The 25,684-nt window shown below is 46.6% G+C and overlaps 1 protein-coding gene across 6 annotated transcripts in view; it reads right to left on the bottom strand.

Moving 5' to 3' along the window:
* Positions 1-497: 497 nt before the first annotated feature.
* YAP1 (Yes1 associated transcriptional regulator) overlaps positions 498-25,684 on the bottom strand; it is a 114,270-nt gene continuing 89,083 nt past the window's right edge. For 2 of the 6 annotated variants that reach the window (XM_047876648.1, XM_047876650.1), the window contains exons 5-9: positions 21,744-21,919; positions 19,524-19,571; positions 9,410-9,540; positions 5,609-5,721; positions 498-3,536 (exon numbers count right to left, since the gene is read on the bottom strand). In XM_047876648.1, coding sequence (XP_047732604.1) covers positions 3,298-3,536; positions 5,609-5,721; positions 9,410-9,540; positions 19,524-19,571; positions 21,744-21,919 — 707 coding nt within the window. In that variant the 3' untranslated portion in view covers positions 498-3,297. Of the gene's footprint in view, positions 3,537-5,608; positions 5,722-9,409; positions 9,541-19,523; positions 19,572-21,731; positions 21,920-25,684 lie in introns of all 6 variants that reach the window. The other 4 variants (XM_047876651.1, XM_047876652.1, XM_047876653.1 and 1 more) reach the window with 2 other exon arrangements.

Below are 25,684 nucleotides of genomic sequence, written 5' to 3'. Positions count from 1 at the left end.
CTAATATAAAACATTTAAATTGTGGAGAATACTTTTCATGATACAGAAGACAACTGTTAAGATAGGCACACCCACAACCCTTACAAAAACATGCTTGCCGGAGATAAAATACATCTGAGTACTCACTTCTCAGATGTGAACACTCCGCACTTGTCAGTCATTGGACACCGCTTCTCGCTTTTGCACTGTGAGTGTCAACACTGGTGTGGGTTATGAATTACAATCAATTACCGTTATTTTTCAATGTTTCTGCCAAACTCCCAGTAAAATGCACCTATTTAATATGAATACTTGAAACAATATTATTTGTATATAAAGTCACTTCCTTAATGCTTTTTTTTCTTTTTTAAAAAAGACACTATATTTATTAGAAAATAGTTATGACCACACACAGTGCTTTGGAAAATCTGAAACTCCAAATCAACACGTTCCATCAAGTGTGAGTAGCTCTAAGAAGCCCTAACTGAAAAGAACACAGAATGTAAAAAGCTGATAAATTTAAAGATTATAAAATTGGTTTATTGTGAAAGCAATTCAAGAATACCCAGTTAAAATCTTATCCCGACGCTACCCGATACAACCAGGAAGCACTTAAACACTTTTACGTTAGGAACGAGGACATACAACAAGAAAGGCCACATCAACGCTGTGATCAGAGGAAGGACTCCTAGGTCTCTGTCAGGTCATCAGTACAGAGGGCATGACAAAGTCAAATATGGCGGCCGTCAGGTGCCTCAGCACCAAGGTGTAACCGGGCGAGCTAAAGTCGAGGCAACAAGAACTCCTATTCCTGTTTTGTGGCTGTACTGAAGTGACTGAAACTTTAGGAACAACCACCTTTAATGACAGCGAGTTGCAAGACCAGTCTTTACGGAAGAAAAAGAAATTCATCAAGTCCTCTACCAAGGTCCCACTGAGTCCTCGAGACCCCTGCCATGCCCCCCCCCCCCCGCCCCCCGCCCCCGGGCCTAAGCCTACTCTGTGGCTGTTTCAGATGCAGCTTACTGGCAAACTGGGAGTGCCTTCCAAGTAGCTCTGACCTTCAGCACAAGAGAAAAAACAACATGCTGGATCGTCCATTTACTCAATTATGCATTCTAGGTACAATTTCATTATTGCTCTTAAAGAAAAAAAAAAATCAGTGAATCTGCACAGTGGCCATTTCCCCTCAGGTAAGTCAAGATTTACTCTTTCTGTTGTTTTCTTAATAAAACCCTTAGATCCAGTAATTGCAAATGATCAACCTAAGGATCATTATGTACAGCACAGCGACTGCATGTTTGAGCACTGGAGGTACTTAATCTAAAATGTCTCACTCCTGACTTCTGCTCTCCTCTAAACTGAAGGGTCAAAATACTCTGATTTTGTAATTAAAAAAAAAAATCTATCTTCCCAAGCATATCTTCCATTAACAGTTTTAGCCAGGAAAATAGATTTTTATGTCTGTCATGAGCCCTTGAAAATAAGGGCTTATTCTAGAAACAACAAAAGACCCTTAATCACAGAGGTGCTAGCTGGTGCCACTATAATTCACAACCAACTATTACCTTCATAGCTTATATTGAAGAGTTGATTCATGCTCATTTTGTTCCTTTAAAAAATACTCTTTGGAAACCATTATGACTCCTGTAGACACATACTCTAGTTATATCTCTTCCTGTAAAAATAAAAGTATAATCAGGATTATCTCTATTTCTTTGCTAAACTCAACTACCGATATACAATTCTTAAATCTGATCACTTTACCAGCTAACTCACAACCTCGACAGAATTCTATGTACTGTCTAGGGTCAGTTCTCAGCATACAGAAGTAGGAGCAAGTCTTTTAAGAACTATCTTGTAGGCAATATTTCCATGTAGTCTTTAATGTGTTTGTTACAAATGAGAACTAAGGTACTAGAATTTACTCCCAAAACTAGGGCGAAGGTAAATTTCCAAAGCTAAAGGAAGGAAAACCACTATGTAAAGCTTACCTCTGTCACGTATATTATGAACCTATTCAGTGATTTCCCATCAAAGCTTAAAATTAGTCCCAGGGATTATCAAGGGGAAAATAAAGCCCTATCTTGTTTTCTTCTTTCAAATTCATCAGACAATACTGTGCGCCAGAGGGCAGACTGTGCTCCTCTCAACACTCTACGTAAAAACAGCCCTTTCTAGAATACTAAACTACCCAAATGTCTGCAGACTGCCCCAACCAGGTTTAAACTACCTCTGAAATATAAACTACTAGTCATGTATTCTAAATGCATACATTCAAAGCTACCATTTTAAAATAAATTGGAAAGTAGGGAAACCTTAAAAAAAAAAGATACATTCTGCTATCACACTATTACAAAGATTATAAGTGTGTGTGTGTGGGTATATATAGAGAGAGCAGATAATCATGATTTAAATTAAGATGTTAAAAAAATCAGGAAATGTAGATTTTTACCAAAGGCACTACAATAGCCGCCCCGAGATACAACTATAAACAGATTCTTCGCTACTATGGTAATTTGTCTAGGTTGGGGGGTGGGGGTGGGGGCAAAAACAAAAACAAAACAAAACAAAAACACAACCCAACCAATCAAAACGGAAACAAACAAAGAAGAAGCAAACCCACAATAAACCCACCCAAACCTATACTAGAGTACGTGGCAATAATTAATATATTTCTATGGAAAAAACTCTCTCATGCCTTATAAGCTCCTAAAATAAAATCAAGGTCACTATGTGACTAACGAGAACACTAGAAGGGGAAAAAAAAACACTGAAAGTAAAACAGTCTTCAGCCTCGGTTTCAGCTAGCTCATCAAATCCGCGCGAAGTACGTAACATCAGACCCGACATTCCTGGCCTGGCAGACGAGCCAGTTGTGGTTTTCCACTGGCCACACCACACGCAGCTGAAGAAACAACTGCCTGACAGAGTAAATGCTGTGACACGAAGCATCCGAGTTCCAAGTCTGAGTATTCAGTTAGGGTGATGGGCGAATGTCTAACTGGGCAAAAGGAAAGGCGTCCATCGTCCAAACAGGCTCACTTCCCCCAGCCCCCAAAACGAACAGTAGTTATAGTAGCAAAAGAAACAACAAAAGTCTCGAGTCTTTATAAGGGCCAACTAGGATAGAGGTCAGCAACATATTAACAGCAGCAACGGACAAGGAAGAGCGAGACAGTGGGTGAGAGAATCTTGCTGGACGTCTGTTCATCGTTCTCTGTATCAGCCACAAGACTGCGACCGGCTATGCCTGGAAATTTCAGGCACATCTCCTCAGATCCTTCACAGATTTGGAATTCGGTCTACCTGAGGGCTCTATAGCCATGTGAGAAAGCTTTCTTTGTCGAGCTTGGTGGCGGCCAGCACGGACTCCATGTCGTTGAGGATGTCTGAGCTCAGGGCTTCCTGCAGACTAGGCATCAGCTCTTCCCCCTCTATGTTCATCCCGTCCCCCTCCAGCGTCCCGAGGTCCACGTTCGTCCCAGGAATGGCTTCTAGGTAGTCTGGGAAGCGGTTCTGCTGAGAGGGGAGGGTGCTTTGGTTGATAGTGTCGCCTAATTGGGACGGAGAGGAGAGAGTCGGGTTTGAAAAAGCGGACATCAGAGCTGTGCGACGTGAGCCTTCAGACACACCGGACTCACCCCCGAACCGATGCCCACAGTTTATTTCAGGCTGAACAACTCACCGAAGACAAAATAATGCCAAGTTTACTTTTGCTTCAACACGGGTTCAGATACTAAAGCCGCAGCTTGACTGCTTGTTACTATGAACTGAGCACTGAAGGGGGTCACGGGAAACCGAAATCCCTTGAAAAACTATCTCCAGTAAGAGAAAGAACACGTACATCACACACGTGCATTGCTACTGGATGCTCTTCTAGAGAGAAGCCACTAAGTGAGATAAACGCAAAAGTCACGGCGTGGAGTGAATTCAAGCACACTTTATGGCAGGTTGAAATTGATGTTTTCCCGGTTTTAAAACAGCGCGGACAGCTTAAGCGCTCTTTGACCGAAACTGGTAACATGACTTATTTCAGCACTTAAAATACTGAGTTAGCTGGCCAGGCACTTGGGGACCCTCTCCAATGACTCGTAGTCTTGAACCTGGAGAGAGCCTCCTTTCTGTGATCCCCCTGTTGTACGGGACTCCGCGTTACACCCTGGGGAGCACTAGTGTAAAAGGACTGGATGAAAACTCTATTCGGCCTTGGAGATTCCCGTTCCTCACGGCAAAACAAGCCTCCCAGAAGCCCGTGAATAAATAACCCTCCCTGCCTTCCCTCTAAGGGTTCCCTGACTTACCTGGCCAGGAAACCTTTTTTCGAGCATGACCACATTCGCATTCCTTAGAGCTCCCGGGCACATACCTCCCGGGAAAGCAGCACAGAGCATGGAGGGCACAGGGGTTTGGAGAAGAGCAAAGGGGAGGCGGGAGGGGCAGGGGAAGCGTGCTGGGCATGAGATGGGTCTCAAGTGTGGGCAGGGGAAGGGGGACCAGAGTCTGAGGGAAGCAAAGAAGGTGGCAGGGTGCACCTTCAGGAGCACTGAAGCCGTGAGCTGGATGAGCGACCCGCCAGCAAGGGAACCGGCCGCTGGAGCCGCGGGGGGCTGCTCCGTCTCTCGGCCAGTGCATGCCCTGCGCTCGCTGCCAACTCCAGGGCCATCGGTGCTCGCCAGTTCCTTGATTACCCTTCTCGGCTCCTGCAAGATGCCCCGCAGCTATTCTGACAGTAAGCAGGTGAGCCCCACAGCCTCGTCTTTCCCCCTGGTTTTCGGAGCCCCTGACGCCTAACTTGGAGCAGAACCCTCAGGGAAGGGGCAGGTGCACACCAAATCGCATTCGATAGAGGGCGAGCGGATCGCAGACAGAAGTCTCTCTCCAAGATTAAGAACACGAGCCATCAGGACGCCAGGGGGCTCAGTCGGTTGAGCGTCCGACTTCAGCTCAGCTCATGATCTCACAGTTCGTGGGTTCGAGACCCGCTTCCGATTCTGTGTCTCCCTCTCTGCCCCTCCTCCCTTGCTCATGCTCTGTGTCTCAAAAATGAATAAATGTTTAAAAAAAAAAAAAGTTTTTTAAAGGAAGGGAGGGGAGGGAAGGGAAAAAAAAGACAAGAAAAGGAAAGAAAGAAACTGAGTCATCAGAGAGGGTCCTCAAAGGCCTTGCCAGCTAACTCAATATGTAAGTGCTAAAATAGGTCACATCACCAGTCGTCATCAGAGCTAAGTCGTCCAGGATATTTGAAAACTGGGAAACAGATTACAAAGTGCCATGGAGAAACAAAGCAGGCTTGATCTGAATCAAGTTTTCAGGATTTTAGCTGGTTTTATTTTTTTAAGGGTATTTACTTATTTTGAGAGCGAGAGCGAGAGAGAACACGAGCTATGGAGGGACAGAGAGAGTGGGAGAGAGAATCCCAAGCAGGCTCCATGCTGTTGGCACACAGCCCGATGCGGGGCTTGAACCATGAACCGCGAAACCACGGCCTGAGCTGAAGTGAGATGTTACCTGACTGAGCCCCGCAGGTACCCCTTAACCGGTTTTCTTCCAAACTGCCTTTGCTCACAGCAGCTTGACAGACCTGCCATGTCTTGCCGACGGATCGCTAAGAATGAAGCACACCCACCTGTGTCCATCTCATCAACACTGTTCAAGAAGTCGTCAGGGGTTCGAGGGACGCTGTAGCTGCTCATGCTCAGTCCGCTGTCTGTACTCTCATCGCGGGAGTGGTAGGTGCCACTACAAAACAGGACAGTTACAGAGCAACACGAGGGCTTCCAATGATTTCCAGGTAAACATGGAACGCCTGCTGAGGACCAACACGGTTCTCCAAGATGACGAGTAACCATTCCTGCAGTGTAAGAAACGAGCCCCTCCTCCTTTGGGATCTTACACAGCCCTGGAGGGAAGGGAGGCAGACAAGTTCATCCTTTTCTTTCAAAGTCTGTTTGTTTCTTTATTTGAGAGAGAGCGAGAGAGACATTTCATGTGTGAGCACAAGTAGGGGAGGGACAGAGAGAACCCCAAGCATGCTGCACTACCATCAGCACACAGCCTGACATGGGGCTCGAACTCACGAACGGTGACATCATGACCTGAGCCTAAAGCAACAGTTGGATGCTTAACTGAGCCACCCGGGTGCCCCAGACAAGTTAACCCTGACTGAAGCTGGCAGCTGTAAGGAACCCAAACCACTCTGAAGGTCCTGGGTCAGGTGGCAAGAAAAGAAAATAAGAGGGTGCCTGGTTGGTTCAGTCGGTTGAACATCCGACTTCAGTTCAGGCCATGATCCCACGGTTCGTGGGTTTGAGTCCTGCGTCAGGCTCTATGCTGAAAGTGCCAAGTCTGCTTGGGATTCTCTCTTCCTCTCTCTCTGCCCCTCCTCTGCTCTCTTTCTCTATCTCAAAATGAAATAAGCATTAAGGAAAAGAAAAGAAAAAAACATACAGCCACAGTTTTCCTAGATGACAGAAATTCTCTGTGTAGGTATGCTCTCTGCAACACCATCTCTGTCTGGGGAGGGGGGCGGAGCGGGTGCACACAGTCTGCTTATTTCAAGGTCTCCATCTCCCAGGTGGCACAGCACAGGCATCGAGTCAAAATGCAACTCCAGGTACTGGCGAGACAGGTTGGCACTACACTCAGATCCCCAGCTTGTGCAGAGTTCAAGCGAAGGAAACACCAACGCAAGACAAAGAACCAGAACTCCTTTTGGACCGGGCCAAAACAGACGGAGTCACCGCCGACAAGGTGAGAATTTCCTTAACCAAATCTCCTTGTTTCTGTGTAGGGGAAAAAACCCCAAACACCTCAGCTTAAGACAGGAACCCTTATTGTTCCAGCTAAAGGACACATTTAAGAAAACAACTACAGGGCACACACCCTGGGGAAAAACAGAAAAACACGAGTCAAGATTTTAACTTTAGGCTAATGAAGTTAAACACAGTCAGTCTTCGTTGCCTACATGAACACACAATCTCCCCTCACTGCCCGCATGAGCACATAGTCTAGCCTAAATATCCTCACTGCCCGTGTGAGCACCCAGTACATCTCACTGCCTGCTCGAGCACACAGTACGGTAGATCTCCTCACTGGCTGCGTGAACAGAACATCGCCCTGAGCTCGTGGCACTCCCAGCAGCTGGCATGGACAGCAAAATCTGGGTACTACTAATTTTTTAAAATCTATGGTAAAGTGGGGTTCCTGATGGTCTCTGACAGGGATGTGAACCGTAACTTTTCTCAATGCCTGGACACTTGGGCAGCTCTTTAGCTCACACAAAAGTGCACCAAAAAACCCACCTAAAGCTATGAAAACCAGCTTTCACAGTCACTCAGGGTTGAACACCCAATCCCCCCACATTTCCTCCCTTATTACCTGATGCAGGTGCTCTGTCCTCCCCCCAACCCTGCACCCCGAAACTGCTGGATTACTCCGATGCTTCTGCCAGATTCTGGCAAGACGCAAAAGCCTCACAAAGACACAAGAAATCACAGATGAGCGTCTGAGACCGTCTGTGTAAGATACAGCTGCCTTGGAGCAGGCCTCCCTCAGGATACGCTCGGTTTCCCTTCCACCAAAAGCGCATGCACGCACCACGCACAGGGCACTCGGGGGCAAAGGGCTGACTCACGGGGCCATGCACAACTCTTCCCGAGGAGCCCGCACTCCTGGGGCCTGCAGCCCACCACCTCACACATGCTCCCTGGGCACCTGCTCCCACGGGATGGGCCTGAGCCCAGGCCCCTGAAGACAGAGAGGGAACAACAAAAACCTACGAATGATGCTTTCTGAGAGGCTCATGACGTCAAGGAGGGAGGTGAACAAACACGGTGACGAATCACACTCCGGCGTTAAGTGAGCAAAATGTTTTTAGAGCGAAGAGAGGGGTGTGGAAAAGTCTATGGAGAGGACACGAACCTGACCTCCGAGGGTGTCAGGGCAGAGGGGACACGGGATGCCACACGAGGGACAAGAGTCAGCATGGTGGCAAGGTGGGGTCCCAAGTGTTTGGAGCTAAGATACGTTTGAATTGAACACTAGACAACAGGGAAGCCATCCAGTTTCTGTAAGAGAAATGCTACAGTGAGACGGGTTTTAGAAGCTGGGGTACTTCACCGAGTGGACAAAGGACTGCCCCCACAACAGCAGCATGGACGACCGGACACCCCGTGACCTTTACCAGGAAAGTCTCAAACTGCAGCCCAGCCTTCAGTGAAGTTCTAAGAGAATCTTCACGAACAGCTGCCAGAAGGACATGCCGTCCACCTGCATCCCTACAGTCCAACTGTACCCCGGGGCCAACACAGGTCTCCAAATGGGCCCTGGATTCTACTGATCTGAATTCTCCTTGTGGGGAAAAAGCAAAGTTCTGGCTTCAACCTTTCCAAATTAACCTCGTTTAAGTTCACAACTGCAATCTTGTGTAAATACACTCAACTTCTGGCCCAACTTTAAACCAGATGTGTCAAAGGAGCCAATACAAACTTGAAATACATTCTCGATGGCCTTCGAAATCAAGCCTGGGAAGCAGGGCACCAGTGCCAGTCTTACCACCAAGCAAACTATGGGATTTCTACGGTACTAAGTATTTTGGTCACATGAGAGAAATGTTGTTTTTCTAAGATCACGAAGTTTTCAGCTTAGCTGGTGTTGACTGAAAGCACGGTACGATAGCTTTCCTAAACCAAACATTTTTTAAATGGTTTAAAAAGTGCATTGCTTAGAACTGGTTAAACACACACACACACACACACACACGCACACACACACACACACACACACACAACCAAAAGCAAAAGTACACAGACAAGACAGCATTTGTTCCTTATTTTTAAAAACCGAAATTCCATAAATATCTTGCAACCCAGAAGAATGAACCGTAGTCAAGCCTTAGTTGTAAACGGTTTTCCTGGCGCAGAGTGTGACCTGCTTCCATACACGGCACCGACATTTCTGCCGGAAACCCATCTGGGTGAACTCACTGAAAAGGACCTGTGGGCTGCGTGAGTTTGAAGCAGTGTCTTTGATAGCTGTGTGTTTTCACAAAAGGTACAACCTTACGTTTCATGTCCTTGAACTTCCTGTAGCGAAAGCGCAGGGCCCACCCTCATGTGGGAAACTCCTGCCCTGGATCCTTCAAACGCAGGCCTGAGGACGTTTAGGACCACGTTCATCTGCTTTCGTGGAAGGGCACGCACGTGCCCGCTGACTCTGTGGTGTTAAGTCACCGTCAGTCAACAGACAGAAGCCAACACATGACTGGGAAAGTGTCCCCAGGTCCCCACGGCCCATGTCCTCCCACGGGAGCCGGCTCTGAACCTGGAGTTCCACTGTCCTCGCCATTTACAGCAATGCTGTCTGGTGTCCCCCCCGACGCTCCTGAAGTTGCTCCCCTTCTCAGTGGCCGGGAACAGCCCTCACCCACCTGTTAAGAAAGGGATCGGAGCTAGTGGTCGTCATTGTCCTCAGCTCCTGAGACATCCCAGGCGAAGGCACTGGGTTCTGAGTCCCACCTTCCTGGTCCAGTGTCGGTAACTGGCTACGAAGAGCTAATTCCTAGAGAAAAAAAACACAAACAGAATCAGTCTACTGACAACAAATGTACTGTTCGAATGAAAGAAATAAAACGCACACTAGGGGGCCAAGTACATACAAAGTTCAAGTGTTAAACTGTCTACTTCAAAGCTAACAGTTTTCCCGGTCAGAAAGACCAAGTTCTCACATGCATTTCCAATGACTGAAAATTAAGTTGCATAAATTCAAAGTTGATCTAGTCTTATTATCCCCCAAATGTACACACTTTCCTAACTTCATTTTGTTATTTTTTCTTACTCTGGCAGACACTCCCAAGCCCGCCCTACCGGGCACGACGGCAATTCTGGTCTCGCGAAAAAGAATTCTTCAAGTTTACTTCTACGCACCAACTGTCCTCTGAGTCTGCACCAGGAATAAAGTCAGAAACACGCCATCGGAGGGTTTCTGAGCAGCCGCCATTGTCTCTCTGCTGGACTTGGGGTTGCACCCACGCACCCAGACAAGCCCGGCCGAGGCCACGCACCTCTCTCTGCTGCTCTGTCCTTTCTCCTCTACTCCCCTTGGGTCCCCGCCCTGCCTCTCAAGCTCTCCTAAAGCTCAGGTGTGCAGCTTCCTCTCTCTTGGCTTTCTGGTTTGACTTGAAATGTGTCTTTTGACTCCAAAGGACGCCGCCCCCACAGAGCGCACCCTCCTCCCTCCTCTGCAGTCTGAGCTTGCACCACCTCCCACTGAACCAGGTCTACGCCTGCTGAATACAACAGCCTACGAACGGGGGTTTCTTAACCGGAAGATCATGACAGAGTGCAGAGGGTCTGTGAACTTGGGTGAAGAAAAGAAAATGCCACCTTTATCTTTCACCAACTTCCAACTGCAATTTAGCATTTTCTTCAGTTACAAATACAGGCAACTAAACAGCAGTGTTTGTTATACCCTCTGACTTTCCATCAATGGAAAACATGTTCATATCATAATGTAGTTGCAAAGATCTTAAATTACCACTCATGCTCATCACTACTTCAGTGCTACTTAGTTATAAGACACGCTGTTATGTCTGGTTACTTACACATCAATTACCAAGTGAATGATTCGCTCAACAGGACTGCTCCTCAATCTTCCAGATTCCAATGACCCACACCCACCTCCGTCACCCACTTGTACAGCTGAGACTGTGTGGTTTAAGACCAAACCTACCTCTAAAACCTCGAGTCACGTTTGGGACAGTGATCACTGTGTCACTTCAGTGCACTGGCTCACCCTGGGTCACACCTGTGCACAACGCCTACCTAATCATCTGTCACCAAACTCTTGGATCTCTGAATTGCAGTAAAAGTGACCACCATTGTACTTCAACCCCTAAACCCCTCTGCATCAACCCGGAGCAGGCACGGACAGTCCTCCCCCAGAAATCTCACACACACTCCTCCTGCCTTCTGGGACCACAAGTGCTCTGCCCACCAGCTTCCTGTGTGACCTCCACCCACCTCCCCTCTCCTCCTGTTCCAGTTGAGTGGCTTCCCCTTTTTTTTTCCCATTAAAAAAAAACCCTCAGGTGTAAGTAACACACGACATTAATCTCCAGTGTGTAACACAAAGACTCAGCATTAGTACACATTGTGAAGTGACCCCCACAATCACCTGAGTAGATACCATCCCTACACAGCTATGTTTTTTTTTTCTTGTGATGAGGACGTTTAATATTTATTCTTTTAGCAACTTTTAAATATGCGATTATTATCCCGTTAATTATTAACTGTGGTCACCGTGACCTATTTTATACCTGGAAGTTTGCACCTTTTGGTCCCCATCCCCCAACCCCCAATGTGTTCTCTTTATCTACAAACTTGGCTTTTGTTTTGGTTTTTAGATTCCACTTCGTAAGGGAGACCACGCGGTATTTGTCTCTCTGACTGACTTCTCTCTCTTAGCGTAACACTTTGCAGGTCCATCCGTGTTGTCACAAATGGCAGGATTTACACACACACACACCCCTTCATCCATTCAACTGTCAAAGGACACTCAGGTTGGTAAGTGGTGGGCAGCTAAATGGACACTTCGACAGATCTCAGGTCTTGGCCACCGTGAGTAATGACGCAGGGATACAAGCCTGAGCTCTGAGCTGATCGTCTGAAATACACAAGAGGCCACCTCACAACAAACTGCCACGAGTCAGTACCACACACGTGCTTCCTCCATTTCTACAACAGGATTGCTAAGAAATGCCAGAGAAACACACAGCTGTCCAGACTAGTCTAAATCGATGGTCTCTGGCCTTGAATGGCCACAGTCCCACTCTGTGATGTTCTGTTTTCTCACGTCCCCATCGTCACTGTCCCACACCCGGCACACGCTCTCAAGCCCAACGCAGTCAAGGTCGTCCAAACGTCTGTCCCACGTCAGTAGGAATGCACAGGCCGTCCAGGCGTCTGGCTTTCTGCCTCCTCCTCTCGCAAAGCTCTCCCCAGTCGCACTCCTCTTCCTAACTCGTCCCCGAGTCTCCCCTGTCCCTGCCAAAGGCCAAGCCACTCTCCCAGCAGCCTCTGGGGACTCGCTGCATCTGTCCCCTGTCCATGCTCTCCACCCTCGCCAACCCCTCCCGCTGAGTGACCAGAACTTCAGAACTGCGAGGGTCTGTAGCACGGCCCTGCTGTCCACACCGCCTTTCGACTAGAGCGCTTTGCTCTCTTCTCTGTTATCTAAGACTCTGTTCCCTTCCCTGGGGAGGGGAGCTCTCTGCCATGACCCCATCTCCATCTTCGGAGAGACTGGACAGAGAGAGGTTACATCTGTAACAGTTTGAGCACAGGGAAAACATGATCTTAACACTTATCACACAATAGTGTAGTTCCTTCCTTCCTTCCTTCCTTCCTCCCTCCCTCCCTCCCTCCCTCCCTCCCTCCCTCCCTCCTTCCTTTCTTTCTCCTCTGTTCCTTGAGGGCACACTGAATGAATGAACAAATGGACGGTTTTGGAAAATACCTTAACTTCTGAGGCTCTGAAGAATTTATGCTGCCATTAAAACATGAGGATGTAATTAGGAAGAAATTTGAAAACGACAAGTATTGTAAGCTCTGGATGAAGCTGATGCTTAGAGTTCTGTGAGGGAGGGAGCCGGAGATCTGTCAGAACACGGCAGTACCTCGCAAATATCGTAAAGAGAGCCTCATTTGCTTTCTACTTCCTATCAAAGAAGGCAGGCACCAGTTTCTGCAGAGCAAACACAGGACATCACACTACTCTGACTCGTTACTAAAATAACCAATAAATTGGCTATGATTTTTATGTCAACCAATTTTTATTTCACTTTTGTTTATGAAGTTCCCACTTTTTCGACATCGTTTTATGAAGCTAAAGCTGTCAGGCGCAGATTCTCCATGGTTTTGCTACTCTGGATTTTACCACTTTGCCGAATCATGTCGGCCGCGGTCTCTGACAGCTGAACTGCTGTTGTCAGCGGCCGCCACAGACCCGCCGCCAACGCTCGCAAAGAAGTTCATCTGGAGATGTGCCCGAAGCCGCCTGAGGGCTACAAGGGACCACGGAGACGCGCTTCTCATCCAATCTGTGCGGGGGCCGTGACAGGGGCCGTGTCGGGTTCATGTGAAGTGAGTCCGAGAGGCTCAGGAGAAAATGCCATTACTGCACTGGTGTCGGTGGGGTGGGGGCGTCAGCATTGCCAGCGGCATGAAAACAAACATAACGTGCTAAGGCCAGTGACACATATACACACAGATCACAGAAACCAAAGCAAGGTAGGAAATGTTCAGCCCAGTTTTGAAACTTCTAGACATAGCAAAAAGAACAGAGTTGATTAAACGCCCTACGTAATTTCTGAACAGTTTTACTGAGGATAAATGATGTATAAGTACTTACACACATATTACCCAAAAATGGATATTCTTAACACAGCCTAGTATTTGCTGAAGACAAAACTGCTTTAAGTAATTAAAGTCAACTTGGTAGCCCCCTCCCCAAGTCATTAATTCTCAATGTTTGTATTTCCATCTGCTGTTAATATAATTTATTCCACTGGGTTCAGTAAGGAAGATGGAAAAATTTTGTTGATATTTGAAACAAACTGTCAAAAACAGGGGAAGGAAACCAAACGCATTTACGCATTTACGCAGGGTAACAGACCAACTTATTTCCCCCTTAACTTATGACTGGAGCTCAACTGAGCGCAAAGAGAACAACCTATGTGCTTCCTGCGCAAACACACGTGCACGCACCACACACCCACACAGAGAGTCCTGTGAAGGCAGTCCTCAGAGGGGACACGGAAATTTGGGGAAGTGCTTGACTCCATGCTCTGCCTCGTCAGATTCTGGAGGAAAGGGCCTGTGGAGTCAGCAGGGACTGATAAATCCCGGCTTTTCACTGAAAGCAAGCTTACAACTGCTTGTACCCTTGGCCAAGAAATGGAAATGTGAAAGTGAACCAACTTATGTAAAATCAAGAATTTTAGCGGTACAATACTGAACTGTGTTTCAGAGCCATATAGACCTTTTGCAAGTGAGTTTAGAGAAAAATAATTATAACTGGATAGGTATGAAAAAAGCTACATAAGCTGAATGTTTTAGTCACAAAATATATTCCATAGAAACCTTTTGTCCATTATACGGCATTTAAAACTACGCCTGCATGCATCGATACGAACCTGTATAGAATAAGCCTACTCTAGTGCAATAAAGTAGTTTTAGCAGAACTCACTCTGGACAAATATGGACAGTGAATCTGGCATAGACGTTTCAAAACAAGTTTGGGGACATAACTGGATCATCTATAAAAACTGATTTCAGTTGAGACACTTCATGTTGAAAGTTATGTCTATCTCTAAGGAGTCTTTTACTGTGAACAAATGCCTAAAATTAGAATACTAAGCTAAAAATACAAGTTTGTTAAGCTTCTCTTTTTCCCAAAGGTAGTTAGAATAAATAGTTTGACAGACTTTCAAAAACGGAGAAACAAGTTATAGGAAATTTGGCCAAAATTTAATCATGCTTCTGTATTTCAAAGGTCAAAAAGTTCTTTTGGAGCATTTGACTTTTTCTAAATGAAGCAAGTATTTTTAGCTCTTTTTCTTCTGTAATAATAAAAAAATGCGGCAGCTCTTCCCAGCGAGCTTCTAAATCTTAGCTAATGTGGCATAGACACATTGGGAGTCACAGCTATCTGCACTGTAACACGGATGGTCCCAGCTTGGTCCAAAGGGAACTTTCCGGGGTGGCTTGTGAGGGCAAACTCAAGTTGGCCCTCGTTACGTCGTGGACTTTTATGGACTTGGGGTCTCGCCAGAAGCCACTGGCCCTTTTTACATTTCCCTCCAGTCGCTTAAATAGCAGTATCCTTCCCCACAGGGTGAAAAAGACACTTTAAGATAATATATATCTGGTAGTTAAAATATTTTTCCCCCATAAAAAATGAGTACTTTGCTTCACATCATTTAGAAAAATAAGGAGAAAGGCAGCAGAAGCAGTCATCAGTCTGGAAACAGTTAGAACGTTTCTGGGTTACTGAATTCTTAGGGTATCCAAGAAAAACGAAAGCACATGTCTACACAAAGTCGAAATTTGGAACAACCCAAATGTCTGTCAAAAAGTGAAAAGAGAAACAATCATAGGATAGCCTTACCATGGAATACTAGTTAGCAATAAAAAGAAAGAAGAGAGAGGTGCCCGGGTGGCTCAGTCAGTTAAGCATCCGACTCTTGGTTTTTGGCTCAGGTCATGACCTCACAGTTCATGGGAGGGAGTCTTGTGTAAGGCTCTTCGCTGACATCGTGGAACCTGTTTGGGATTCTCTCCCTCCCTCTCTCTCTGCCCCTTCCCCACTCACTCCCTCTCAAAATAAATACGTACACTTAAAAAAAAAAAGTACGGACACAACATGAGTGGATCTCAAAATAATCACAGGTAAAAAGTTATGATTCCACTTAGAGAAAATTCTATAAAATATAACGTCAACTTCAATTACTTTTTTAAATCAAGTCTGTCTTTAAGCAAGCAAGCACTGAGCTGTGTTAATAGTGCATCCACTTTAGGGTAATGCATGGTGCGTGATTGAAGGCGTGTTTTTTTCAGGGTAATCAACTTGTTTAAGGAAGGTTAGTTTAGTGAACCAGAAATCCAAACTTAGAAATGGAGAGTAACTCTAAAAATATACATCTTATAATAGTTTGTCTTAGTGATAGCAGGTTATGTCCATAATTTTAAAAACAGAGGGTAAAAAAAGGCCATTTCTTCCACTGTTCCAGAGACCTTGCCAGACCCCGCTTCCCAACCCAGCAGCTATAAACACAGAATATTTCCTTACATTTTAAGTGACGAAAACATTCAGTCAATGATTAGAATGCTTTTGGTGTTTTAGTATGCGTGCCATTCACCAAATTATCTTTAGCTGCAGAACATTTTTTACTAAAAAACTGTACACATGGATCTGGGGCAGTTTTGAGAACTACAGTATGATAACAAAATCTGAAAGGGTAGTCTGGTGTTCCCAGCATTCTCCTGAGATTCAACACTTTTTCTGAAAGATCTCCAGAATTAGGTCTTCAGTAATTTGTTAATTATGGTGTCAATTCAAGTAATACACATAATTTTAACATTCTTCAAATAACAGAAACCTCAGGGCGCCTGGGTGGCTCAGTCACTGAAGAAGCATCCAACTTCAGCTCAGGTCATGATCTCACGGGTCACGGGTTTGAGCCCTGAGTTGGGCCTTGTGCTGACAGCTCAGAGCCTGGAGCTTGTTTCAGATTCTGTGTCTACCGCTCCTTCCGACCCTCCCCTGCTCGCACTCTGTCTCTTTCTCTCTCTCAACAATAAATAAACGTTAAAAAAAAATTAAAAAAAATTATAGAGACCTTAATGAGTAACACAAATGAGATAACATGTCAGAATATGCGGGTGTGAAGTATATCAGAATTTTCAACACGCTTATTAAAAATACAATCTAAAAATTGATGAGGAAACACCTAAATGAATTTATGGTTTATTCAGCACTAGGACTTCAAAAAGAGGAGAGATAATCTTGGGCAAAGTCAACTCTGAAACAGCTTTAACAAGAAAGACAACTTGGAGAAACAAAAAGCCAAATTCTTTACCGTTCTTAAATTCTAGGAAAAAAAGACGGCCATTGTTTTCACGTGACCCTGAGCAGTGGTATTACGTTGCTCCATGTGGCTAAAACTAGGGACATCCAACCCTCTTCACCACTGCAGGCGATCAGTGTGGCGTCACGTCCTCCACACAGACACCGTGGGTCTCACCCTCGGGTGCATCTAGCACTACCCGCAAGAAATGGCAAGTACGCCAAGTCATTAGCAGCAAACTACTTACAGCTATCATTTCTATGAAGACTGAAGCAGCTATTTGCTCAGAAATAAAGCTAAGATACCTACGCACAGCTGACTTGTTTCTATTTCCTGAATGGTCTCGAGGACTCTGACAAGGCCACGTAGAACGGGTTTTGACGTCCAGGCCTCGAAGAGGAACTGGACAGTCTCACTGGGCAAGAGGGAAGGGGAATCGCTCACGAGCGGGATCAGGGCCACCGGACGCAAGAGTGCACACAGCCAGCGGGGCGGGAGTCAACAGGAAAAGGCAAAAGCGACCACACTCGGGGCACAATCTTTCTCAAAATATGTCTTTCAAAAGACCCCAAAACAGAAATGGAACTGAAAACCACAGACAGCTGTGGAAGGTCTCCAACTGATGGACGAGAAAGCGACGCGGCCAGAAAAGTGAGCGTTACAGGCTCAGCCTCAGGAGCGGACGTGACGTTTGTAGTTGCAAAAAGTGTTTTCTGAGGATACAAATAGCTTTTCCAACATAAAAACAGTGAATAATCCAAATGAAATTAAAATTTTTAAGTGCTCTGAAGACAACTTTTTCCAAAATTCTGCAATCAAATCCTAATAAATTAAGATGGTTATTTCCCATCTTTAACTAAGATCTACCAATCCTTTTAAAGTTATCTTACTTTTTCAGAATTCTGCATTAACCTCACGCATACTGTCATCAGTTTACACGACCAGAGAACCCTGCTGTCCAGATCTGTTTAGTTAATCCTATTTGGAAAAAATGAAAGACAGCAACACTGTGAAGTTTGGTACCTTCCCACATCCCACAGTGTCTGAACGTAGTATATGATCGTATGTAAAATTATAAAATAATGACACTGACTTCCTGTTGCTTGGGAACTCATCTGCACTTAATTTCTATTAGAAAAGTAAAAGAAAACTTTGAACAGTGACTGGCACTGAACTACTGAATAACCCGTCACCTTTCCTCCACTATTCCTTTACAGGTCCAGTTCCTCCAGACTGGAAAGGTCTTCCTGGCTTTCTTGATTATCCTGCAAACCCTGCAGGAAGCCATCCGCACTTAAGACAAGGCTCCTCTTTGTGAGCTTGTTCCTTGGCTCTATCAGGTCATCTAGAAAACACGCAAGAACACACACGCCTGCTTGACACAAATACTACCATGTTCTGTGTGTTCTGAGCTATTTCACCGTTTTTTTTTTTTTTTTTGGGACAGAGAGAGACAGAGCATGAACGGGGGAGGGGCAGAGAGAGAGGGAAACACAGAATCCGAAACAGGCTCCAGGCTCCGAGCCATCAGCCCAGAGCCCGACGCGGGGCTCGAACTCATGGACCGCGAGATCGTGACCTGGCTGAAGTCGGACGCTTAACCGACTGCGCCACCCAGGCGCCCCTGTTCTGAGCTATTTCAAATTTAACCCCGTGCCAAATTTCCTAACATTTATTGACATTTCCACAACTGTCAGGGAAACACAGTGACCAAAACTCCTGTAACAAATCCTATTTCATCCTCCAGCATATCCGAGGTTGATTTTAAAACACCTCTTCCAGGTTTCTTGTTCTGGCTTAAATAAATCTCAGGCATCAGCTGGCCTTCTTTCATAAACACTCCGGAGAAAAAGCAAGGGCACGGATCTTCTCCTTTTAAAGGTCCACAACCGTGGCCTCCAGGCGCACGCGCGAGCAGCGGCTCTCGGGGCAGGATCGTGCTCCGCTGTCGAAGCAAATGTCCTGACTTACCCGCCTCACACAATCTCCTGATTCAAGAAGACATTTGTGGGATGAGGAACCGCTTTCCCTCTCACATAGTTACCTAGTCTCTGGGAGGGTGGTATCCCACGGTCAAGGTGACAACATCCAAACCAAGAGGGGCCCTGCCAAAGCCCGCTTCCGCCGCTAACGCTGACGCAGCGGCCACACGGCGCCTCCTGGTTGCTTCTGCCCACCTGAGACACAAGCCGCGTCCCCTAGGCTTCAGTCCTTCCAATCTTGTGAACCCTGAGCACAGAGGTCTATCTTCCCATGAACCAAACAAGTGCTTGCAGTCAAAGGGACACAGGGCCACAGTCCTGCCGTCCCCGTAAGATGCCTTCTCAACCAGTGCTCTCTGGGGTTCATCAGGGAGAAATGTGGATAACGTCAACAAAGAAACCCAAAACACTACCCCAGCAGACCCTCCTCTCTTCTGAGAATCGTGATCTTCTTCCTATGAAATGCCCTGCAAAAACTGTTTCTGCTAAGAGCACCATTATGACTCGAGATTTCTTCCAGTGGCCTAACCAGGGAAATAATCTGTGTCACCCTGTTGCTGTTCTAATGATTAATTCCTATAAATCCTAAATCATCATAAATACTATTTTAAGCTATGCGAATGAAAATCAGGCACACCTGAAGGCTGATGGGATGTGCAACTGAGACATAATACGCTTCAAATGTGGAATAAAACAAGAGTTCCATGGAATCAAAATGAGAACTAGCAGCTTCCTGGGAGGAGTGAGCGGGAAGCAGGCAGCACAGACTTTCCGGGAGCGGCAATATGAACCTAAGTTATTTTGGGAGAAAGATGGCTCAAAAGTTATACCTGAGCTAACGTTCAGTGTGGCCCCTTGAGCACAAGGATCTCACTTTCCTAATTTAATATCTTTTTTTTCTTTTTTTCAATGCTAAAACATCAGTAAGAGCCTACCTGACATTTTGGAGAATTTGCTGAGCTGGGATTGATATTCCGCATTGCCTAAGAGTAAAAAATAAGATGGATAAAAATTACTTTGAGCCGCATGGTTTGGCTGTGTAGGCTGACTTACAAATTTCATCCAGACACATGACCACAGCACAGGATTCCCAAGCCAGCCCAGGAAGCAGCAGACCGAGGAAGACAGGAGCCGACGGAGTCACAAGAAACCAAAACCTCCCCGAGGACTCAACAGCAAGGACAGGACAGCAAGGCTTGAGGTGTCAGGACCCAAATAAAATGCGAATTGGTCAGGTAGATTGTTTGCTTCTGAGAATCAGAAGCAGGAAAAAACATACAATTTAATGTTTCAGTGATAAGAGAAACTAACAAATTCACAGGAAGCCAAAAGACTTAAGACATAATGAATTTATACTGATTGCCAAAAAACAAAACCAAAAAATCCTAACAAACAGACTATTAGTGTAAGAACAGAGGAGATCTGTCACTTCCACATTAAGAAAAGACAACAACACAGTCAGTAGTAAAGTAGAAACAAAGAAATTACCCATAAAGGAAGCTAAGCTATGTTGGCCAGGACCCATCACCCACAGGAAGAGTGAGAGAGAGACTTGGAAAAACTCTTTGGGAGGAAGAGTTTTATAAACAGCAGCATCGCCCATCACAAAAAAAAACAAGACAATACAACAGACAAACAAAAAGCCCAGGCTGATCTACGGAATGCAACATAATGATGGACGGCCCATTTCTAGACTTTAAAAAACTCAGGACACTTTAAAATAGTTAAGACTTTGACACTGGCAATTAACTAATTGTTCTTAGTGAGATTTCTCAGTTTTGATGGTTTTCACCCCGTGTGTGAAACTGAGCCTTGTCCTTCCTTAGACCACCTAGGACCGATCAGTGATGGAGTGAAACGCTGCGTTCTTTCTTCTAACAGAGACATAATTACATCCTTGATGGTATTCCCTTGTTCCGAGGATAAAGTTTAATTTAAAGGAAAATTATTTTCCCTTTCCAGTAATTTGTTGGAAAGAGACACAGTGAACTGCGTCGGCTTCCTTTCTGCACCCTCTCGAGGGCAGGTAAGCACTCCGTCCGTCACGACGGCTCACTGACACCAGCCCTGGCACAGCCCTTGCCATCAGGACCCGCTGTGGGCGCCAAGCACGCTCGAGTTACACGACAGGTCGCGGGCAGCACGGCCTCAAGCTGAGCCTGTCTGGGACTTCCCCGGCTTAGGTTCCTTCCCCAGGGCTCCAGTTTCTCAAATCACGGTTTCCAGGAACACTGTGAGCGCACGGCCCTCAGAAGCGCCCGCACCCGGGTCGATGCGGTCACTTCCACACGTGGCACACTGCAATTGCGAGACAAGTAGCGGATGCACGTGTTTCACGTCTGTGAACACAGGGGATGTGTCTGGAAACAGAGAATGAGAAACTGGTGGTGACTGACGCCCGAGAAGAGAACTCAGGACACGGAGGAGGAGGAGGAGGAGGCTTTGTCTTCGCGGAACCTCGCCTCCCGCACTTTCAGAATCGCACTCCCTGTCGTGTGGACTGTCACAACAGTTGATGTAAAACTTCAACAGTAAGTGACTCTAAGACCGCATCCCCAGTGTCTGAACCCTGTGGCCTCAGCTCGCCTTCCGGAACAAGGCGGGGCCCAGCGCATCCTGAGGGGACGGACCGTCTGCCCTGGTGGAACACGAAGACCAGCGGCACTTTCTGAAGGGAAACTCCGGGGACAGGTCCTGACAGGTTCCCAGCCATCCAGGGGGAGGCCGCACCCGGGCCAACCTGAGAAAGCCCTCAGGGCCTACCAGCGCAGGGACCTTCTCAACTGGGGGCAACGTGTATTACGTTTTAAGTCAAACACCCTGGATTCAGCCACGCTGAATCCCACGTGTCCTCTGAGAAACGCCTTAGTGACCTATCACCCCTGACGGACTTCCGTCTCCGGGAAAAGGGGTCTTCCGAGGGACGCGCCAGGGTCCCGAGGGCAAAACGGTCCGAGCCGCGCCGTCTACGGCTCCGCAGCCCAGGGGGGACAGGCGCCCACCCGCGATGGGGGCCGGGTCGGGGAAGCAGGACGAGAACGGAGCCGGCGCGTCGTCTGCGTCACCCCAGCCGTGACAGAGCGCCGAGCCCCCCGACCCACGCGCGGCAAGCGAAGCCCGAAAAGCGAAGGCTGGCCTCTAACCTGGGGCCTCACCTGCCGGAGCAGCTCCTGCTGCTTCAGACGCAGCCTCTCCTTCTCCATCTGCAGCTGCTGCAGCCGCATCTGCTGGTTGGAGCCGCCGCTGCCAAGGACGCCCCCCGGTGGGCTCTGCGGGGCCAGGGGCGGGGGCTGCTTCGCCGGGGCGCTCTGCCCGACCCTCTGGTTCACGGCTAAAATGAAACAAAACATCGGTCCTAAAAATCTAATCGTAAATGCAAAGGACAGGTTTTCAAAAGCATCTGGGCATAGTCAGTGTAGCAGGAAAGCCACCGACAGGATGACGGTTAGGTTAATTTACTGTTCTCACTGTCACCCCTGCTGCCGTTACAAGATGCCAGCCAGGTGAGAGCCCGAAACAAGAAGACGCTCTCACCTGCAGCGACAGGGGCAGAAGACATGCCACATAAAAGCAAAGCATGTCACAGGAAGCACAGGACGCGTTACACGCACATCCAGAGAGGATCGAGCGCAGGCTGGGGACCTGTCTTGTCCGCTGCCTCTAGAGCTGGGAGGCTGACAAAGGACTGAGCGGCAGGGACATCTGTGGTGACTTCTGGAGTGTGAATGACGTGAGCACAGGGTTTGTGACAAATATAAAGATGCAAGTCCCACAAAATGACACTCAGCATTCAGAGCAGCAAAGCCCATTAAAATGATCAACCCTTAACACACAAGCAGATTTCCACGACGGGAGGCTCGCTCGTGATCGAACAAGCCCACGAGATCTGGACAGCAGAGGCTCATCTCCAGCAACACCGCTGTGTCCCCTCACACAGCCCAGGGAGACTCAGGAGCTGGTTCCTAGTTGAACCTGTAACCATGTGACAATCAGAAACGGGTGGATCCTTATTCTACTGGATTTCCCGCGGAGGGAAGTTTTATTATGTGAAAATGGGAAGGACACATCACCTTTTCAGACACGTGAAGAACTGTTCAAGGTGAGATTTTGGGTCCCTGCTTCTACTAAATCGTTAATACACACTGACCAACAAAAACTCAGGCCCAAACAACTTCACAAATGTTGAATGAGAATACCAATCTCACACCACCTTCTCCAGACAACAGCAAACAAGACACACTTCACACAGCATTCACGAGGCCAACACAATCCTGACACGAGGGCATTCGAAGAAAGGAACATTATAGACCAACCTCTCTTGTGACCCTCACCACCAAAATCCGACCTAATGTACGCGGACAGCTCCTGCGACCCACTGCTGCCCCAGGCAGGTACCCAACTCCTCATGACAATTTCTCATGCATCCTCGGCTGTGCCACAGAGGCCGCCTGGTAAGTGCCAACTCTGGGAGATCTGAGCAAACTGCCCGGCATTTCGCAGCATCCATGATGCGCTAAGACCCTCGTCCCTCCAGGTGCCAGCACAGGAATGGCCTACGTATCCTCGGGGCTCTGCAGCATCTAGAACAAGGTCGGTGCTAAAAAACCTCGAGTTGAGTATTCACTGAGGCAGAAATGTTAAGTAGTGAAGACAGACAATGTATAACTCGAGCAAATTCCACTGAAGACTGGCCACCCGTGCTGTGGCACCACGTGTGTTGATACGGAGCTGAGGACATCGCAGGAAAGACTGTTACAGGCCAAACTCATGCACAATGGCCTCGTTCAGTCCGGCCTACTGGGTGGGGAGTGTGCAGTAGGTGATGAGGCTCCCGCCTTTTCTCTCCAGGCTTTCTCCAGTTCTTTTTCTAACTTCTTGACTTGAAGTCATTTAGTTTAAATCTTTTCTCGGAGGATTTAAATCAATAAATGTACCCTTAAGTCGTGCTTTTCCTGAGTGTCCTACATCTTCAAATAGTGTAACTCATGACTGTTCTATTCCCAATACTTGCAGTTTCTACTGAGATTTCCATCTGACTCGTGAGCTATTTACTACACTGTAATGCTTCCAAACAGGTTTCAAAGTTTCCAAATAATTTCCAGAGAGAGAAGTAGAAAAAACATAGATGACAGATCTTCACGTGCTCATCAGGCAGCATCCTAATCCACACACATGGAGTCCCTTCTATCCTGCGGTCTCCCCGATTATTCTGAAGCAAACATCATAGCCTTTCATCCAGACGTAATCTCAGTACCTACCATTCGGGGTGTTTACTTGGATTCTTTGATCTTATAAGCATTTTCTCTTATGCTGAAAAACCTGGTTCTAACAACATCAATAGGTATTGCCCTCCCCAGACTGTTGAACTTATGCCCAACAAAATGATTATTACAAGTTTCTAACTTGTCACTGTTGACTCAAAACATTCATTAGGTACATACGGTCACATCACTGTGGATTAGTTACCTAAGAGTCCCTCTCCCTGTCACATGGCCACCGACTCAATTTACAGATTCACTTGTGACACTGTGCTCTCGAACTGGAGAAACCTGCCTTACTTCCCCCACCCTGACCAGCTCACAGCCAACAGTCACCAGTGTTTGCAAAATCCACGCAACCACACGCACACTTCTTAGACACAGGGCAGCATGTACGCTAAGGCTACTTTTCTACTTGTCTCCACTTTGCCTTTTTTGTTATTTCCTCACCAACAACAAATCCTTGGGACCACTCCAAAGCAGGATATAGGGGTTTTCTCTCACTTTCTTTTTAAAATAGCTTATTAGTATCCCGTTCAACCAATTTCCTGTTAAGTTTTCACTATCCTAGAATAAGCTCATACACACATTATTTTGTCTCTTTGCTACTGTATCTTGGGGTGGAGCCCTAGTTGGGAGAGGTGGCTGACTTCATGTTAAAAATGAGTACTTTTGCCAAGTCTCCCTGCTTCTTCCCTCACACACCAGGGTTGTACCTGGCTGTATCCCTACCAGTGATGTAGGACAGTCCTTTTTCCCCATGAAATCCTTGCCAAACTTTTGGACCTCTGCCAATCTGAAAAGTGAGAAATGGCTGGTCAATGTCATTTTACTTTGCTACATTTTATTTCAAAAGTTTGATCCATCTCCCTATTTTAAAGGGCCATTTGCATTTTTCATGCCAATTGTGTCTGTACCTTTTCCAAGAGACTTGCTAGTCTTTCTTTACATTCTCTATTTTAGATAATCTTTATATACAAGGGGGAGACAGCTGTGGTCACATATATGTTACAAATAATCTCCCTCAGTTTACCATCTCTCTTTTTAGTTTGCTTTTTCCATATAATTGTATTTTTTAAGCAGTCAAATTTATCAGTCTTTTTGAAATTTGGGTTATGTTTTCCCCACTCCCTGATGACAAAGCAATTCATCAACTTTTTAATTCAAAAGCTATTCACTTTCTTTTTATGTATTTGGCAATTCAATCCATTCCACTTGGAATTTATCCTGGAATATGGAGTGAATAAATCTGATTTTATATTTTCATGCCTATTTGCCCAACACCACCCACATAAAGTATATCCTTCCCCCAAAGACGTCTTTTATCAGACTAAATTGCCACATTACGTTGCTCCTGGACTTTCTATTCATTAATCTTATCCCAGATGCCACAATTTTAATCCCAACATTAATGATATGTGTTAATGGCTGGTAGGGCAAACCATATACATTTTTCGAAGCTGACTTTATCGAGACTATTTTTTTTTTTTTAACACGTTCATTTATTTTTGAGAAGGGGGGTAGGGGAAGAGAGCGAGGGAGACACAGAATCTGACGCAGGCTCCAGGCCCCGAGCTGTCGGCACAGAGCCTGCGGCGGGGCTTGAACTCACAAGCCCCGAGATCATGACCTGAGCTGAAGTCGGACGCTAAACCTAGTGCGCTGAACCTAGTGAGCCTAGGCGCCCCATAGGAATCTAATTTAACTGCACTGTAGTTAAAAGAACAGGGTCTGTGTACGGATTGCTGAGATTTGTACTTGATGCGTGGTGAGTCCTCGCTCTTGGACTAGGCCAGGCCCACAGCTGTCCTGTCTCCCTTGTCCGTAACACTCTGAGC

The sequence above is a fragment of the Prionailurus viverrinus genome, chromosome D1, assembly GCF_022837055.1.
Source record: "Prionailurus viverrinus isolate Anna chromosome D1, UM_Priviv_1.0, whole genome shotgun sequence".
NCBI classification, from domain to species: Eukaryota; Metazoa; Chordata; class Mammalia; order Carnivora; family Felidae; genus Prionailurus; species Prionailurus viverrinus.
Note: the sequence above shows the minus strand (reverse complement) of the source record. Positions and strands in the feature narration are given on the sequence as shown.